At 41.6% G+C, this 19,614-nt stretch overlaps 2 protein-coding genes across 4 annotated transcripts; both read left to right on the top strand.

Annotated features, from left to right (window-relative positions):
• The first annotated feature begins 1,392 nt into the window (after positions 1-1,392).
• On the top strand, positions 1,393-14,784 carry LOC115201692 (G-protein coupled receptor family C group 5 member C). 2 transcript variants are annotated; one of them, XM_029765519.1, is made up of 5 exons: positions 1,393-1,713; positions 5,651-6,728; positions 12,361-12,461; positions 12,704-12,823; positions 13,489-14,784. In XM_029765519.1, the coding sequence occupies exons 2-5, from the start codon at positions 5,666-5,668 to the stop codon at positions 13,519-13,521; spliced, it is 1,317 nt and encodes a 438-aa protein (XP_029621379.1). In that variant the 5' UTR covers positions 1,393-1,713; positions 5,651-5,665; the 3' UTR covers positions 13,522-14,784. The 2 variants fall into 2 exon arrangements, with proteins under 2 accessions (XP_029621379.1, XP_029621378.1); XM_029765518.1 differs by having other exon boundaries at positions 1,394-1,713; positions 12,701-12,823.
• Positions 8,806-10,508, top strand: LOC115201693 (ice nucleation protein-like). 2 transcript variants are annotated; one of them, XM_029765520.1, is made up of 2 exons: positions 8,806-9,171; positions 9,208-10,508. In XM_029765520.1, exons 1-2 carry the CDS (start codon positions 9,032-9,034, stop codon positions 10,067-10,069), a joined length of 1,002 nt encoding a protein of 333 aa, XP_029621380.1. In that variant the 5' UTR covers positions 8,806-9,031; the 3' UTR covers positions 10,070-10,508. The 2 variants fall into 2 exon arrangements, with proteins under 2 accessions (XP_029621380.1, XP_029621381.1); XM_029765521.1 differs by having other exon boundaries at positions 8,806-9,361; positions 9,449-10,508.
• Positions 14,785-19,614: the final 4,830 nt, after the last annotated feature.

Below are 19,614 nucleotides of genomic sequence, written 5' to 3'. Positions count from 1 at the left end.
CATGTGACATGTTAACTAGTAGCTTTCCATGTGACATGTTAACTAGTAGCCTTCCATGTGACATGTGAACTAGTAGCCTTCCATGTGACAGTTAACTAGTAGCCTTCCATGTGACATGTTAACTAGTAGCCTTCCATGTGACATGTTAACTAGTAGCCTTCCATGTGACATGTTAACTAGTAGCCTTCCATGTGTCATGTTAACTAGTAGCCTTCCATGTGACACGTTAACTAGTAGCCTTCCATGTGTCATGTTAACTAGTAGCCTTCCATGTGACACGTTAACTAGTAGCCTTCCATGTGACACGTTAACTAGTAGCCTTCCATGTGTCATGTTAACTAGTAGCCTTCCATGTGACACGTTAACTAGTAGCCTTCCATGTGACATGTTAACTAGTAGCCTTCCATGTGACATGTGAACTAGTAGCCTTCCATGTGACATAATAACTAGTAGCCTTCCATGTGACATGTTAACTAGTAGCCTTCCATGTGTCATGTTAACTAGTAGCCTTCCATGTGACATGTGAACTAGTAGCCTTCCATGTGTCATGTTAACTAGTAGCCTTCCATGTGACATGTTAACTAGTAGCCTTCCATGTGACATGTTAACTAGTAGCCTTCCATGTGACATGTTAACTAGTAGCCTTCCATGTGTCATGTTAACTAGTAGCCTTCCATGTGACATGTTAACTAGTAGCCTTCCATGTGACATGTTAACTAGTAGCCTTCCATGTGTCATGTTAACTAGTAGCCTTCCATGTGACATGTTAACTAGTAGCCTTCCATGTGTCATGTTAACTAGTAGCCTACCATGTGACATGTTAACTAGTAGCCTGGTATGCGCTGCACTGCCACCAGGTGTCTCCTCATTCCTCCTCTGATGAAATACATATTTCTCTCTAATAGTGAGTGCAGATGCACAGCTAGGCTACTGACACATTGGGGGTGTCTATATATTTCCTCATAGGCTATACATGATCTGAGGAGAGGCACGAATATATCGACTACTTCGTGTACGATGGTCTATTTCTAGTCTTGATGACCCAATGGCAAAGATACAGTATGTTCCACTCACCTCGGTGGACATAGAGCGCACGAGAGGCGCGCAAAACCTTTGAGCTACTTCCTGTGCGAACTATTTAATTATTCGAACTAGACACCTTTCATCCCTGTTTAATTAAAAAGACAAAAAGTGACTTGTATTATTCAATTTAGAGTAACACTAACTGATCTCCCACTCTACCCTGTTAGTAGGCTATTCATCAAAATAGTGTGTGTGTGTGTGCGCGCGCGCGAGAGAGAAGGCGTGTGTGTGTGTGTGTGTGTGTGTGTGTATGAGAGAGAGAGAGAGAGAGAGAGAGAGAGAGAGAGAGAGAGAGAAGGCAGTCGCTATCCAGGGACCAATCGCTCCTCTGTCCACATCACAGCCACAGGACTTCAGCACTAGTCGCCTAGTTTTGTGAGATCCAACCCTGACTTCAATATGTCAACATTTTACTAAAGCAGTGAGTGCAGTGTCATTAGGGCTAATTAAAAACAACTAGAAACGGAATATACACGACATTTTCAAAGAGCTATTACCTTTTAACCCACTGGATAGGCTACCTGGAGACGATGTTGAGCGCGTTTTCTATCGTTGTGGTTTAGAACAGGTGAACGAATAGCGACATTATCAAAGACCACCAAGAACAAAACACTGGTCAGACACCCGAAGGTAAGGTCCTCAGATTAATATCATGGTGAAAAGAGGTAGTGGGGGGTACAGCGACTACGCACGGTCTAATAGTGACACTCAAAATACGTAGACTAGGACTTTTTGAAAAGTGTTCCCAAAAATATAAATATGTAATAGTTGGTTAAAAGCCTATAATTGAGCCTCAGGGATCCGCTTATCTGTTTTAGCAACGCTATTTACACACTAGCGTTGCTAGGAATCAGCTTGCAAAAAAACCGGAATAGTCTGCCAGAAACTAAATACAATTCTATTTCAATTTACTCTGCCGATTCTGTAGGGCTGGGTCCTTATACAGGAAGGGAATTGAGAAAAAACATGTAATAAAACATAAATTAAAGCTGCAATATGTAACTTTTTGGGTGACCCCACCATATTCACATAGAAATGTGAGTTATAAATCTGTCATTCGGTAGATCTGTTCTATGTGCACTATTTCTATGCTTCACATTCTTAAGTTTCATTTTTGGGTAATTTACTTATGGTTTAATTGGTTTGAAAGAGTGATATTCTCAGGAGGGATTTGTCAGAGCTTCCTGTTCTATCTTTTTGAGTTTTCTCTGGTTTTGTGTAGAACCACCTGCAACTGGATGCAGACATTTATAAGATATATTTTACCCCGAATCGAGAACGAAGACGGTATCCCCACATTAAGAACCCCTGGGTTAACATATCCATGGGCTTTTGTTTGGTTACTGCATGCCACCGAGACCTTGGCTTTCTCTTTTAGTCTCTGTGTGTGTGTGTCCCTATGCTTATGTACGTGTTTATATGTGTGATAAGATCTCAACAATTGGCTCTCCATACTTCCTCCCGCCACAAACAACTGACTACCTGTTTTGCTACTTACTCCCTAGTCCCCAACACAAACTTAGTTACATTATTGGCAGAATTGCCAAGAAAATTATATTACATGAGGGTTATTGAATTAAGGCACATGGAAATACAGAAGTATGTCTCTCTTACGGCTGAGCAGTGGCTTCATGGCAGGAAACTGAACAGCATTCGCCACCAAAACAACACCATCTAGGGAGGAGGTGAGGGCCCCGGGAGAGTGGTGCCAGGAAAATAACCTCTCTCTCAACGTCAACAAAACAAAGGAGCTGATCGTGGACTTCAGGAAAGAGCAGAGGGAGCACGTCCCTATCCACATCGACGAGACCACAGTGAAGGTGGAAAGCTTCAAGTTCCTCAGCTTACACATCACTGATGATCTGAAATTATTCACCACCACACACAGTGAGGTGAAGAAGATGCAACAGCACCTCTTCAACCTCAGCGGGCTAGAGAAATTTGGCTTGGCCCCTAAAACCCTCACAAACATTTACAGATGCACCATTGAGAGCATCCTGTCGGGCTGTATCACCGCCTGGTACAGCAACTGCACCACCCGTAACCACAGGGATCTCCAGAGGGTGGTGCGGTCTGCCCAACGCATCACCAGGGGCAAACTACCTGCCCTCCAGGACACCTACAGCACCCAATGTCACAGGACGGCCAAAAAGATCATCAAGGAAATCAAGTACCTGAGCCACTGCCTGTTCACCCCGTTATCATCCAGAAGGCGAGGTCAGTACAGGTGCATCAAAGCTGGGACCGAGAGACTGAAGAACAGCTTCTATCTCAAGGCCATCAGACTGTTAAATAGCCATCACTAGCCGGCTTCCACTCGGTTACACAACCCTGCACCTTAGAGGCTGCTGCTCTATATACATAGACTTGGAATTACTGGCCACTTTAACCTCTACATGATTGATGTGTCCCCCTCGCGGGACAGTTGAGCTAACGTAGGCTAATGTGATTAGCATGAGGTTGTAAGTAACAAGAACATTTCCCAGGACATAGACATATCTGATATGGGCAGAAAGCTTAAATCCTTGTTAATATAACTGCACTGTACAATATACAGTAGCTGTTACAGTGAAATAATACCATGCTATTGTTTGAGGAGAGTGCACAATTATGAACTTGAAAATGTATCAATAATTTCACATTTCCTCAAACTTCAAAGTGTTTCCTTTCAAATGGTATCAAGAATATGTATATCCTTGGTTCAGGTCCTGAGCTACAGGCAGTTAGATTTTTAACATCCTTCTTCAACCTGTCCCCTCCACTTCATCTACACTGATTGAAGTGGATTTAACAAGTGTCATCAATTAGGTGATCATAACTTTCACCTGGATTCACCTGGTCAGTCTATGTCATGGAAAGAGCAGGTGTTCTTAATAATGTGTCATGAGCCTTTTTAAAGCTTCTATTTTAAGACCAAGATTTGCCCTTGTGATGAGTTTGTCAAACTCACCTAAACAACCTCCAACCTTTTTGAAAATAAGCATCCCTACAGTAGCCCCAGACTTGTTTGAATGCTGTGCCATTTCTCTCTGTCCACGTCAAAATACATTACACTGAGCAGACGTTTTATAACCAAATAGATCAAATCACATTTTATTGGTCACATACAACATATTTATCAGATGTTATTGGTCACATACAACATATTTATCAGATATTATTGGTCACATACAACATATTTATCAGATGTTATTGGTCACATACAATATATTTATCAGATGTTATTGGTCACATACAACATATTTAGCAGATGTTATTGGTCACATACAACATATTTAGCAGATGTTATTGGTCACATACAATATATTTATCAGATGTTATTGGTCACATACAACATATTTAGCAGATGTTATTGGTCACATACAACATATTTAGCAGATGTTATTGGTCACATACAACATATTTAGCAGATGTTATTGCACGTGTAGCGAAATGCTTGTGTTCCTAGCTCCAACAGTGCAGTAGTATCTAAAAACAATTCACAACAATACACACAAATCTAAAAGTAAAGAATGCGATTAAGAAATATAGAAATTATTAGATCGAGCAACGTCGGAGTGGCGTTGACTGAAATACAGTAGAATAGAAAACAGTATATTCATATGAGATGAGTAAAGTGGTGTGTAAACATTATTTAAACATTATTAAAGTGACTAGTGTCCCCTTATTAAGCCTCGAGCCATGGATTGTGTATGTGTGAATGGGCAAGACCAAAGATTGAAGTGCCTTTGAACGGGGTATGGTAGAAGATGCCAGGCGAACCGGTTTGAGTGTGTCAGGAACTGCAACGCTGCTGGGTTTTTCACCCATCAACAGTTTCCCGTGTGTATCAAGAACGGTCCACCACCCAAAGGACATCCAGCCAACTTGACACAACTGCGGGAAGCATTTGAGTCAACACGCGCCAGCATCCCTGTGGAACGCTTTCAACACCTCGTAGAGTCTATGCCCTGATGAATTGAGGCTGTTCTAAGGGTAAAAGAGGGCTGGTGGGGTGCAACTCAATATTAAGAAGGTATTCCGAATGTTTTGTACACTGTATGTGTGGTGTCTTGTGAGTGAATTTATATGGTGAGTGTGTGTGTGCTGTACTATACTGTATCCTCTGACCATAAAAGAGTGTCTCAACTGACATTCCTAAGTGTTATCATGCTCACACAGTGGACTCACTCTATGTTTGTTTTAAACTCTTATCAATGATTCTCGAAAAGGACTTGGATAAATGCCAGCTTCAGAAATACCATCAGTTTTTGTGTTTGCTGACTTATTGATACTTTCTAAGGCTCTGTTATTTTTACATAGAAAAAAGAAAAAAATTAACATCTAAGCCATTTTAAACAGAAATCAAATCTTTCCATCTGTTGTTTGTGTGAAGTGGGTATACGCCGTTACATCCTGATTACAGTATGATTTTATTTGTTTGCTCTTGACTCATGTTTACCTGCTTGGGTGTATCAAGAGTGACTCTTCAATGTATGACAACGTCACTGGTTTCTCACTTCTCCCTCTTAAGAACCTTCTCATATGCCAACCTACTCAGTATCTCCTTCTATCTCTGTGTGAACAGGTGCTGCTCAACTCCATGGACCACACACTCCAGAGACTTCATCTCCTAGTCCCGACCGCCATCACTCTCTGGTCTTTCCCCGTCTCGATGGCCGCCAGTGTGACCCCAAATGGGTGTGGCTCCGAAGTAGGCTCCCTGTACTACAGCCTGTGTGACCTCAGTGCCGTATGGGGCATCGTGCTGGAGGCGTTGGCGGCAGGCGGCGTGCTGGTCTCCATCATCCTCCTCATCGTCGTCCTGGCCAGCCTGCCCTTCATCACAGACAAGAATAGAATGCGCTCTGTGGGCCTCCATGTCTGCTTCCTGATCAGTACCCTGGGCCTCTTCTGCCTCACCTTCTCATTCATCGTAGGGAAAAACTTTGCCACCTGCGCTTCGCGACGCTTCCTCTTCGGGGTGCTGTTCGCCGGGTGCTTCGCGTGTCTTCTCATGCAGTGTGTGAAGCTGAACCTCCTGGCCCACAGGGGAGGTGGGGTGCCCCGGGCCTCGGTGCTGTGTCTGGGAGCCCTGGGACTCTGGCTGGTGGAGGTGGTCATCAATACGGAGTGGCTGATCATCACTGTGGTTCGACATCCTCTTGTGGTACTCAACACTACAGGGATAGCACTTGGCACAGCCACAGACGTGCCCTGTAACATCACCAACCGGGACTTTGTCATGGCGCTGATCTACGTACTGAATCTTCTCCTAGCTGTCGTAGTAGCTTCCTTACCTACCCTGTGTTCGAAACACAAGCAGTGGCGCCAGGAGGGAGCCTTTCTCCTCGTCACGGGTCTCCTCTCTGTGTTCATCTGGGTGGCCTGGATCACCATGTACGTCTGGGGGAACCTGAGGACCGGCGGATCCAGCTGGGATGACCCTACCCTGGCCATCGCCCTGGTCAGCAACGCCTGGGTGTTCCTGATCCTCTACACCATCCCAGAGATATGCTCTCTGACCAGGGAAGAGGAGGGGGGCGCGCCAGGGTTCAGAGAGGACCTGAGCAGAGGTGTTGGCTATGAGAATATCCTGAGGGAGCAAGGAGCCCAGAGCATGTTTATGGAGAACAAGGCTTTCTCTATGGATGAGCCCAACTTCGGTATGTAGCCACACACACACACACACACACACTCCTGGTGACCAACATAAATGACCTACCTGGCTTCACTAATAAATACACTTCACTAGTTGACAGGATGTTTTCTCCACTTGCTAGCACATTACATACAGTTAATATATCTAATATATCTAATATATCTGGCACATTACATACAGTTAATATATCTAATATATCTAATATATCTGGAACATTACATACAGTTAATATATATAATATATCTGGGACATTACATACAGTTAATATATCTAATATATCTGGCACATTACATACAGTTAATATATCTAATATATCTGCCACATTACATACAGTTAATATATCTAATATATCTGGGACATTACATACAGTTAATATATCTAATATAACTAATATATCTAATATATCTGGAATATTACATACATTTAATATATCTAATATATCTGGGACATTACATACAGTTAATATATCTAATATATCTAATATATCTGGGACATTACATACAGTTAATATATCTAATATATCTAATATATCTGGGACATTACATACAGTTAATATATCTAATATATATAATATATCTGCGACATTACATACAGTTAATATATATAATATATCTGGGACATTACATACAGTTAATATATCTAATATATCTAATATATCTGGGACATTACATACAGTTAATATATCTAATATATCTAATATATCTGTGACATTACATACAGTTAATATATCTAATATATCTGGGACATTACATACAGTTAACATATCTGCGACATTACATACATTTAATATATCTAATATATCTGGGACATAACATACAGTTAATATATCTAATATATCTAATATATCTGGAACATTACATACAGTTAATATATCTAATATATGTAATATATCTGGCACATTACATACAGTTAATATATCTAATATATCTAATATATCTGGAACATTACATACAGTTAATATATGTAATATATCTGTGACATCACATACAGTTAATATATCTAATATATCTGGCACGTTACATACAGTTTATATATCTAATATATCTCATTTAAATAATATATCTGTGACATTACATACAGTTAATATATCTAATATATCTAATATATCTGGGACATTACATACAGTTAATATATCTAATATATATAATATATCTGCGACATTACATACAGTTAATATATATAATATATCTGGGACATTACATACAGTTAATATATCTAATATATCTAATATATCTGGGACATTACATACAGTTAATATATCTAATATATCTGGGACATTACATACAGTTAACATATCTGCGACATTACATACATTTAATATATCTAATATATCTAGGACATAACATACAGTTAATATATCTAATATATCTAATATATCTGGAACATTACATACAGTTAATATATCTAATATATCTAATATATCTGCCACATTACATACAGTTAATATATCTAATATATCTGGAACATTACATACAGTTAATATATCTAATATATCTAATATATCTGGCACATTACATACAGTTAATATATCTAATATATCTGGAACATTACATACAGTTAATATATCTAATATATCTAATATAACTGGCACATTACATACAGTTAATATATCTAATATATCTGGAACATTACATACAGTTAATATATCTAATATATCTAATATATCTGCCACATTACATACAGTTAATATATCTAATATATCTGGAACATTACATACAGTTAATATATCTAATATATCTAATATATCTGGCACATTACATACAGTTAATATATCTAATATATCTAATATATCTGGAACATTACATACAGTTAATATATCTAATATATCTGGCACATTACATACAGTTTATATATCTAATATATCTAATATAAATAATATATCTGTGACATTACATACAGTTAATATATCTAATATATCTAATATACGCCTTCCCTGTGGCTCAGTTGGTCGAGCATGGTGTTTGCAACGCTAGCATGGTGTGTGCAACGCCAGGGTTGTGGGTTCGATTCCCACGGGGGGCCAGCACAAAACAAAAAAAACAATGCATGAAATGTATGTATTCACTACTGTAAGTCTCTCTGGATAAGAACGTCTGCTAAAAGACTAAAATGTAAATGTATATCTAATATATCTGGCCCATCACATACAGTTAATATATCTAATATAAATAATAGATCTAATATATCTAACATCTAATATAGACAATATATCTTAACAGCTAATATATCTAATATATCTAACACACATAACCATTAGAAAGGGGAGGTTCAGGAGGGTATGGGGCTTGTCAGCAGGTTCAGGAGGGTATGGGGCTTGTCAGCAGGTTCGGGAGGGTATGGGGCTTGTCAGCAGGTTCGGGAGGGTATGGGGCTTGTCAGCAGGTTCGGGAGGGTATGGGATATGGGGCTTGTCAGCAGGTTCGGGAGGGTATGGGGCTTGTCAGCAGGTTCGGGAGGGTATGGGATATGGGGCTTGTCAGCAGGTTCGGGAGGGTATGGGGCTTGTCAGCAGGTTCGGGAGGGTATGGGGCTTGTCAGCAGGTATGGGGCTTGTCAGCAGGTTCGGGAGGGTATGGGGCTTGTCAGCAGGTTCGGGAGGGTATGGTTCTTGTCAGCAGGTATGGGGCTTGTCAGCAGGTTCGGGAGGTTATGGGGCTTGTCAGCAGGTTCGGGAGGGTATGGGGCTTGTCAGCAGGTTCGGGAGGGTATGGGGCTTGTCAGCAGGTTCGGGAGGGTATGGTTCTTGTCAGCAGGTATGGGGCTTGTCAGCACGTTCGGGAGGGTATGGTTCTTGTCAGCAGGTATGGGGCTTGTCAGCACGTTCGGGAGGGTATGGTTCTTGTCAGCAGGTATGGGGCTTGTCAGCACGTTCGGGAGGGTATGGTTCTTGTCAGCAGGTATGGGGCTTGTCAGCAGGTTCGGGAGGGTATGGTTCTTGTCAGCAGGTATGGGGCTTGTCAGCACGTTCGGGAGGGTATGGTTCTTGTCAGCAGGTATGGGGCTTGTCAGCACGTTCGGGAGGGTATGGTTCTTGTCAGCAGGTATGGGGCTTGTCAGCACGTTCGGGAGGGTATGGTTCTTGTCAGCAGGTATGGGGCTTGTCAGCAGGTTCGGGAGGGTATGGTTCTTGTCAGCAGGTATGGGGCTTGTCAGCACGTTCGGGAGGGTATGGTTCTTGTCAGCAGGTATGGGGCTTGTCAGCACGTTCGGGAGGGTATGGTTCTTGTCAGCAGGTATGGGGCTTGTCAGCAGGTTCGGGAGGGTATGGTTCTTGTCAGCAGGTATGGGGCTTGTCAGCACGTTCGGGAGGGTATGGTTCTTGCATACGTACAGTCAGACACGTGAATAAAATAACATTGTGGTCAATGTGTAATAATCTGCACACTCTACAGTTTATTTGTTCATATTCCAATGTACATTATTTTCAATGACCCTGAGTCTGAAATAAAATATCTTCAAAAACAGTAAGTTGAAAAGAAACTGCGAGATGCATAAGAAAAACCCACATCCAGTATACAGTACAATCTGCATACTTTAAAGAATTTGATATGCTGATGTGGTTTTAATCCTTTTGGTGACCAGAATCTGATCTCGCAGGCTGCAGCAGCGCCAGACAGGACACTGTGTGTCTCCTCATCTCTCTCCTCTACCTCTATCTCTTTGATGCTGCTCCACCTGCCCTCGGCCTGCCCTGACCTCATCTCATCACAACCAAATGGCACCCTGTTTTCTATATAGGGCACTACTTTTGACCAAAGGCACTGGTCAAAAGTAGTGCACTTTATAGGGAATAGTGTGCCGTTTGGGATGCAGACAATGGTTTAGGTCAGAGTGGGTGGGAGGGATAATAGCACATGTTAATGCGGATGGCGCCTTATGAGTTAGCAGCTCTGTCCTGACTGAGGTTAACCTACTGTATGTCCTGGTCTGTTGAGATCAGTTGGCACCAGGTGACTTGTCTCTAGACAGACAGCTTAGATTTTATTTTACTTTTCCTCCCACAATGTACCAATGTTCCAGCATGTTGCCCAAGGTCTGGGATTTCCCAGAACACATCAATACAGTATTAGAACATAGAGGGACATACAGTGTTTAGTCAGTTTATACTGAGTGGAGAATCAGGTTTGATAAAAATAAAAGAAACAAAAATATAATGAGCCCTCTGCTATGTTTCCCCTGACACATCAGTTGTCATATCAAACTAATAATCAAGTGAGAACACAAAATGTTTTGACAAAAAGAACCCTTCCATATTTGGCGATTTTATATTCATATTGAACTATTAGTAAATATTAATGGGAAATTATGTTTGTTTTAAAACTAATCAACCTTTTCTGGGAGAGACTGAGAACGAAGGAGGATATCCTTCGTGATGAGAGAGAGCTATGAAACCAGAAAAAGTCATTGTCTTTGTTTTTCCTGAGGACTTATTTAAACATTAACCAACCAAATCCTTTCTCCCACACATACATTCCATTCCCACCGATCTACCAGGTGACTCAGTGGGATTTAGTAATTACACCTTTTTTTAGAACAGTGACCTAACCAGTGTACCATGCATACATAAACACTGACACATACACACACAAACACACACTCATCAGCTTGCCCCAACATCGCTGTTTGTGTTTGCGTTACCGTGCTGTCTCAATAGCAAACAAGGTGTGGCAACAGTGTCATGGTAGGCAGATATTTCACAGGGAGGACCAGGCATTTCCACCTGGGGCAAAACAAAAATGTCTCTCACATTAGCCAAGCATTATCCATGCTACCTTCATAGAGGATGTACTGTCTCTCACATTAGCCAAGCATTATCCATCCTACGTTTATAGAGGATGTACTGTCTCTCACATTAGCCGAGCATTATCCATCCTACCTTTATAGAGGATGTACATTTGACTGCACAGTGGAGATAATAGACGTATCGCCTGCATCTGTTGTTTATGATCTTGCCACGGTGGCTGAATAGAACAAGCTACTATGACTGGTTGCTTGGGAACACTGAATACCCAGAGGATACTGCTTGAATGCGCCCGTGGATGTCTGACTACGTTGGATTTGATTGAGATTTAGGATTTGAAAACGTGATGATATAAAGAAAGTATCCATTGTCCCGACATAAACACTGAGTGAGTGCGAAACATTAGCAACACCTTCCTAATATTGAGTTGCACCCCGTTTACCCTCAGAACAGCCTCAGTTCGTCGGGTCATGGACTCTACAGGTGTCGAAAGCGTTCCACAGGGATGCTGGCCCATGTTGACCCAAATGCTTCCCACGGTTTTGTCAAGTTGGCTGGATGTCCTTTGGGGTGGTGGGTCATTCTTGATACACACGGGAAACTGTTGAGTGTGAAAACCAAACCCCGTTCAAAGGCACTTCAATCTTTTGTCTTGCCCATTCACCCTCTGAATGGCACACATACACAATCCATGTCTCAATTGTCTCAAGGCTTAAAAATCCTTCTACAACCTGTCTCTTCCCCTTCATCTACGCTGATTTTGAAGTGGATTTAACAAGTGTCATCAATAAGGGATCATTGCTTTCACCTGGATTCACCTGTGTCAGTCTATGTCATTGAAAGACACTCAGTGTGTGATTGGGATCTAAAGTTGTCTTGTTATTTTACCTCGCAGGTCCCAAAGTTGTGTCTCCATACAGCGGCTATAGTGGTCAGATCCACCGTTCTGTCTACCAGCCGACTGAGCTGGCTCTCATCAGCAGGGGAATGGGGAATGTGAGTACTGGCCGTCAATTGTTTGTCCATGCACACACACGCACACACACACACGCACACACACACGCACACGCACACACACACACACTGCCACAGATTGTTGTCGTTGTGTTTTTCTGTTATTTCATTAAAAGAAAGAGGAACCTTTATTCATATCCATTGTGTTTAAATATTCTTCCATTCTCTTCTGTATGGATCATGATGAGCATGTTGTGTTCCTTGTGTATCTCTGGTTGCAGCAGGAAATGTCTCACATCCCCCGAGCCTCCACCAACAACAGCTCCGTGGCCCACAGCGGGGGCAGTATCCTGTCGGTACGCACCGACCAGACAGCAAACGCAGAGACGCAGCAGGGCCACAGTGTAGGTGGAGATAGAAAGACCCTGTGATGCGTTCCAAAAATGGCACCCTATTCCCTTTGTAGTGCACTACTTTTCACCAGAGCCCTGGACAAAAGTAGTGCACTAAATAGGGAATAGGGTGCCATTTGGGACTCGCACCCGCTGTCCTCTGACATATTCTCCTCACCTCTCTCTGTCCATTCTCCTCTTCTCCTCTGAGAATGGTGGAAAATACAGTCCTCGTCTCACTCTCTTAGTATGGGGGGTATTTTGGTTACAAAGGTGGATACTGTTTACAGTAAACACACACAATCACAATGCATTCCTTCTCGGTCTACGTTTCACCTTGACAAGCCTGTCACCTAAGTTTCTTCCTGGTCTTGTACTGTCGTCTTGTCTTATTGGACGGTTTCTATCTCTACATTCCTAGGAAATATGTTGTTGTTTTTTGTCCATCCATCTGTTTCTCTTATTGCTTTGGATCAGTCGCCTCTTTCGCTTCATTCGTCCTGTGGGTTTCTGACTTTTTTCCGGTGTTAACGGTCTTTCCTTTGACCTTCTTTCAGCTCAGTTTTTTTCTTCACACGCATATTGCGTTAGCGCTGTCATTACACTATGCCTATTTATATGACATTAGGTCTATATCGTTTTTTTAACAATATCTCTCCATCTTTTTCTGTTTTCAGGGGAATGGACTGCAGAAGATGTCCCAGTGGTGAACATAGACGACTTTACACCTCTCTCCTCAAGACATTTTTATTGATACAGTTTCCTCATGTTGACTCTATTTTGCTGTTGTCCATTGCATCCTTGATATGAGCTGGTTTTAACGGGACCCATCATAATGAGGCCTACCTGAACTCTGACCTATCAGCCAATCAGACTCCAGAGGTGATGTTTAGGTGAATGACACAAACAGTTTGCCCTTTGTAAAACCCCTAAAGATGGACAGTCCTGTGTACGACATAACCCTCTATCGATAGATGGACTGTGCCTACAGGTCTGTCTGTCCCTGTTCCAGTCCCTGCCCATCTGTCTGTCTGACAGAAGTCAAAGCAACCCACAGAGTGGAGAGCAGGCCCATGGCGTTGAGAGAGAACAATACCTTTTGTAGAGGTCACCTCTGACTATGAGCTGAGCTCTCCGCTGGACACACTGTGACAGATGAAATGTGAGCATGCTAACAGCATGGAATGCTACTCTCACTCTCTCTTAGCATGTGGGGGTGTATTTAGGCTACAAAGATAGATATATATATATACACACACACACACACTCACTCACTCACAATAGTGACATACACAGTAGTCACGTGGAAGTGCAGCCAACAACAGGATCAGTCAAGCGAGGGGGCAACTGATGTAGTGGGATAAACCTGTCATCCCAGTGTTCTCAGAAGAGGACCCCTTAACAGTGGAACATTCCATACCTGGTTCCATGGAATCTTGGAAAAGGACTCGTCTGTCACGGGGGGATACCTACCTAACACTAAGGCACTCAGTTATAGGTTTAGCATACTGAAAGCTTGCACTTTCGAGCTTTCGATTGAAGTAAGTGTCGATATTATTATGTCCATGTTTAGCGCCTGGCTTGTGAATAGGTATCACTTTCAGAAAGTTGAAATTGCTATTTAAATTTGTAGCTAAAGGTTGTTGAATGACTTAATGTTAATACCATGTCAATGAATGGCTTCTCACTACATATGTAACGAAGCACTTGTTGTATGAATTGTTGTATGAATTTGGAAATATGATATTTAAAACATAGCTATTTACAGTAATTACTTTTCTTGTAGTCAGTTTTGAGCCAACGCCTGTAATTGCAATCCTGAATGTTCAATCTAATATGAAGTTGTAAAGCAACAGTGAGTGAATTGATTGGTTGAACATACTCTATCAACAGCCATCAATGGCTGTTATGGAATGGAATGGAATGGAGAAAAAATAAATAACATCTAAATAAACATTTAATGGTGAAGTACATACAGTCCAGAGAATCTGTCATAATAAATCAATAGTATACCTAATACTGTTAATACCTAATACTGTTAATACCTAATATTGTTATTTACACTAATACTGTTATTTACCCTAATACTGTTAATACCTAATACTGTTATTTACACTAATACTGTTAATACCTAATACTGTTATTTACACTAATACTGTTAATACCTAATACTGTTATTTACCCTAATACTGTTATTTACCCTAATACTGGTATACTGTTATAACCCAAATCAGATAACACATAATATAACATAATATATAACACATTTATTTTATAGTTGTCAACAGGGCTGTTAGTTACGGTGTGTGGCGTGCAAATGAGAAGTAATGGGACAGCAAGGCTGTGACCCAGGCCTGTAAGTTCACTGGTCTGTTGCCACTGTGTGAAGATAGATACAGAGCATTCAGAAAGTATTCAGACCCCTTGACTTTTTCCACATTTTGTTACGTTACAGCCTTGTTCTAAAATGGATGAAAGTGTTTTTTTCCCCTCAAACTACACACAATACCACATAATGACAAAGCAAAAACAGATTTTACAAGCTACAAGCTTGCCACACCTGTATTTGGGGAGTTTCTCCCATTCTTCTCTGCATATCCTCTCAAGCTCTGTCAGTTTGGCCGAGCAGCCAGCTCTAGGAAGAGTCTTGGGTGTTTGAAACTTCTTCTATTTAAGAATGATGGAGGCCACTGTTTTCTTGGGTACCTTCAATGCTGCAGAAATGTTTTGGTCCCCTCTCCCCACATCTGTGCCTTGACACAGTCCTGTCTTGGAGCTCCACAGACAATTCCTTCAACCGCATGGCTTGGTTTTTATTCTGACATGCACTGTCAACTGTGGGACCTTATACAGACAGGTGTGTGCCTTTCCAAATCCTGTCCAATCAATTGAATTTACCACAGGTAGACTCCAACCAAGTTGTAGAAACATCTCAAGGATGATCAATGGAAACAGGATGCACCGGAGCTCAATTTCAAGTCTCATAGCAAAGGGTCTGAATAAGGGACTGTAAATAAGGTATCTTTTTTTTAATATATATACATTTGAAAAAATATCTAAAACCTGTTCTTGCTTTTTCATTGTGGGGTATTGTGTATAGATTGCTGAGTTTCTTATTTTATTTAATCAAATTTAGAATAAGGCTGTATCGTAACAAAATATGGAAAAAGTCAAGGGGTCTGAATACTTTCCGAAAACACTGTATATGCTAGTCTGCCTATGCAGATGGGTTGCCTCTCATGTTAACAATGTTCCAACATACTGTTGCCCTAGGTATGGGATTTACCAGACTAGATACAGGTACAGTATCTGCCAAAATAAAAGGAAACCCCAACATAAAGCGTCTTGATAGGGCGTTGGGTCACCACGAGCCAGAACAGCTTCAATGCACCTGGCATATATTCTACAAGTGTCTGGAAATCTATTGGACGGATGTGACACCATTCATCCACAACAAATTCCATAATTTGGTGTTTTGTGGATGGTGGTGGAAAACGCTGTCTCTTAAGCCACTTCAGAATCTCCCATAAGTGTTCAATTCGGTTGAGATCTGGTGACTGAGACGGCCATGGTATATGGTTTACATCGTTGTCATGCTCATCAAATCATTCAGTGACCACTCGTGCCCTGTGAATGGGGGCATTGTCATCCTGGAAGAGAACACTCCCATCTGGATAGAAAATGATTCACCATAGATTAAAGGCGATCACTCAGACTGACTGTGTATTTATTGGCATTTACCTTGCCCTGTAAGGGGTTGAATGGACCTAAACCATACCAGGAAAACACACCCCACACTATAACAGCCGTCAGAACACTAACTCATCATTTCCATAGCCACCTGTGATAAGGGCCTCTGTGGAACTCCCCTCCGGGTCTCTGCTTCAGACTGAGTATGCCTTCTAAATGGCCCCCTATTCCCTATATAGTGCACTTCTTTTGACCAGAGTCTTCATGTGCTAGAAGGCTCCAACATCAGGTCAGTTAAGGCAGAACAGAGAGAGAGTCCAAAATAAACACGACCTGTTTTTTAAGTTATGTTTAAAGGGAGAGTGATATAGTGAGATTGCTAAAAGGATGTAGGGCAGTGTGTTGCGTTCACAGCCAAGAATGTGCTTTTGTTTGTAAGAGAGCCTCTGTTGACTTTCGCTCCCCTCATTTGTTTTGCCAGTAATTTTACTAAACCATAAATCTCCCATGAAGAGTCGGTGTGTATTTGAATAGAACAGATAAGTTCCTATACTGCACAGTCAGTGAGTTGCTAGTCTCTTGTTATAGACTGTTAATATTATCGAGTAGCTGGGACAGCGGCATGGGAAATGTGGTTATGTTAGGTTAGGTTGTTGTGGAAAAGGATAACACAAAAGGTCATTTTGGGAGAAGGTCATTTCTGCAACATTATTTTCCAGGTGTGTATTACCGATACCCAGACGGTCTGATCCACCGGTGGAGAGAGAGAATTGGAAAAGCAGTCGTGGTTATTTTCATAATAGCGTGTCATTACATAATGTACCGTACCATACGTGGTCATAGCAATGTGTCAGTTAAACTGACTGGTATTAGATGGATGGAACGATACCAGTCATCAAAGGGGATGGAAATAATTCATCTAGGTTTGTATAATCCTTTTTCTGCCTTTGATATGAAAGATACCATACATCTATCCATAGTTCTCTCCCTGGTTGTATTATGACAACATAAGAGCCGCCTAAAGTAAGACAGGATATAGTAAAGTACTGGTTTAAGGTCCAGAATATCCACTTGTGTGTTGATATACTCTGTGGAGGGATAGGGTTCTACCAAGAACCATTTTCATCTGAAAAACCTTTTTGGAAAACGAGGGTTCTTTAAAAGGCAAAGGGTTCTACCTAGAATCTTTAACATCCTAAGAACCCTTTTTTGGAATGAATGGGTTCTTTGATAATTCTTTGGAAGGCAAGAATGGTTCTACGTATTTTCTTCTTCTTTTAAATAGTGCCTGAACATTTAGTGTTTACCTCAGTGTTTCAACTTTAACATCAGGAGTTGAGTACTCTGATCAGTTTAAAAAGATACGTGTGAGAAAACTGTATCTGTATGGGAATATTTGTGCATGTATCTAGTACTCCCTTAATACTTTTACATATTCAGCACTGACAGTACTAGTTGATATAGTTGATTTCTTTGCATGATTTCTGTTTTTTAAATTTGTATTTTCTGGGATTTTATTGAGCAGTGTAGGAGAATAGAAGGGCGTATGAGTGAACCAGAAATGTACACAGCAAATTGACAAGTTTTACAGTGTTGATTTTTCAGTGTAACATTTTTTGTGTTGATTTAGGAGTTAAATTAACACTCAGTGGTGTAAAAGAACCCCAGTGTTGATGTTAATAATCAGAGTTGAGAGTGATTGAGTAAAACACAAAGCCATGCCCCAGTTGTTTATCTGTTATCCTTGGCAGTGTCAGTGGAGATATTTCTGTATCTGGGCTACTTATGTCTGTTATGCTGGCACCACCCTATACAGGGCTATAGTCTCAGGTCTATAAAGGATAGGGATCGACTGAGAGGAGGGTATGAATGAGTTTGAATGTGTTGTCTGTCCTCTATCTTCGTCCCCATGTCAACGTGGCATAAACTGACTTTTACTCTGCTGCCTCCTCATTCTTGAAACCATGGAAACTAAAACGAATCAACACAAGCCTTAAAGTATGGTAGCACCTTCACTCACTCACACACACACACACACACACACCCCTCACACAAACTCTCACACTCACACCACTCCGACTTGACAAGCACTTTCACCCCACCCCAGCCCCCTTAAAACCAAGGCTTGTATTTCACTGTCCCTCAATTATCCCTGGTTTACTGTGCACCTCTTATTGGCAAGAATGCATTTTCGCACTTTGCTAAAAGCTGCCTAGAATCAAGTAAATAATTGTCCAATTATCACCATCAACGTAAAACTAGCTGTGCTCAAGGGCACTTGAAGTAAAGTATGCAGTGTCACCAGCGTCATTCTAATTGCTTGGAACATATTAACACACTCTCATACAATAAGGGTATGGTTAGGGTACATTACAGTGTTGTTCCCCGCGGTACACAAAGGTCAAATGGTACACTTCACATGAACACACATGGTACAGTTTGGTACCTTGTAGTTAGAATGAGACATTTTTATACCCAGAGTATCATATGCCAGCTGAGTATAAATGCTTCAATTGTGGTGGTGAACATGTGCCCCTGTCAGGGTGAAGGAGACGGTTCATTGCATTGGTTATCAACTGCACAGCGCAAACAGAGAGGAAATCTGAGAAACAGGCATCGTTGTGAGTGAGGCTGAGTGTTTTTTGGGACTGTGTTCCGTCACCTCAGACTGTCGATAAAGGCTCTGTCCTCACAGGCACCTGAGACTGTCGATAAAGGCTCTGTCCTCACAAGGTACCTGAGACTGTCGATAAAGGCTCTGTCCTCACAGGCACCTGAGACTGTCGATAAAGGCTCTGTCCTCACAGGTACCTGAGACTGTCGATAAAGGCTCTGTCCTCACAGGTACCTGAGACTGTCGATAAAGGCTCTGTCCTCACAGGTACCTGAGACTGTCGATAAAGGCTCTGTCCTCACAGGTACCTGCGACTGTCGATAAAGGCTCTGTCCTCACAGGTACCTGAGACTGTCGATAAAGGCTCTGTCCTCACAGGTACCTGAGACTGTCGATAAAGGCTCTGTCCTCACAGGTACCTGAGACTGTCGATAAAGGCTCTGTCCTCACAGGTACCTGAGACTGTCGATAAAGGCTCTGTCCTCACAGGTACCTGAGA

Source organism: Salmo trutta, chromosome 10 (assembly GCF_901001165.1).
Source record: "Salmo trutta chromosome 10, fSalTru1.1, whole genome shotgun sequence".
In the NCBI taxonomy this organism is placed as follows: domain Eukaryota; kingdom Metazoa; phylum Chordata; class Actinopteri; order Salmoniformes; family Salmonidae; genus Salmo; species Salmo trutta.
Note: the sequence above shows the minus strand (reverse complement) of the source record. Positions and strands in the feature narration are given on the sequence as shown.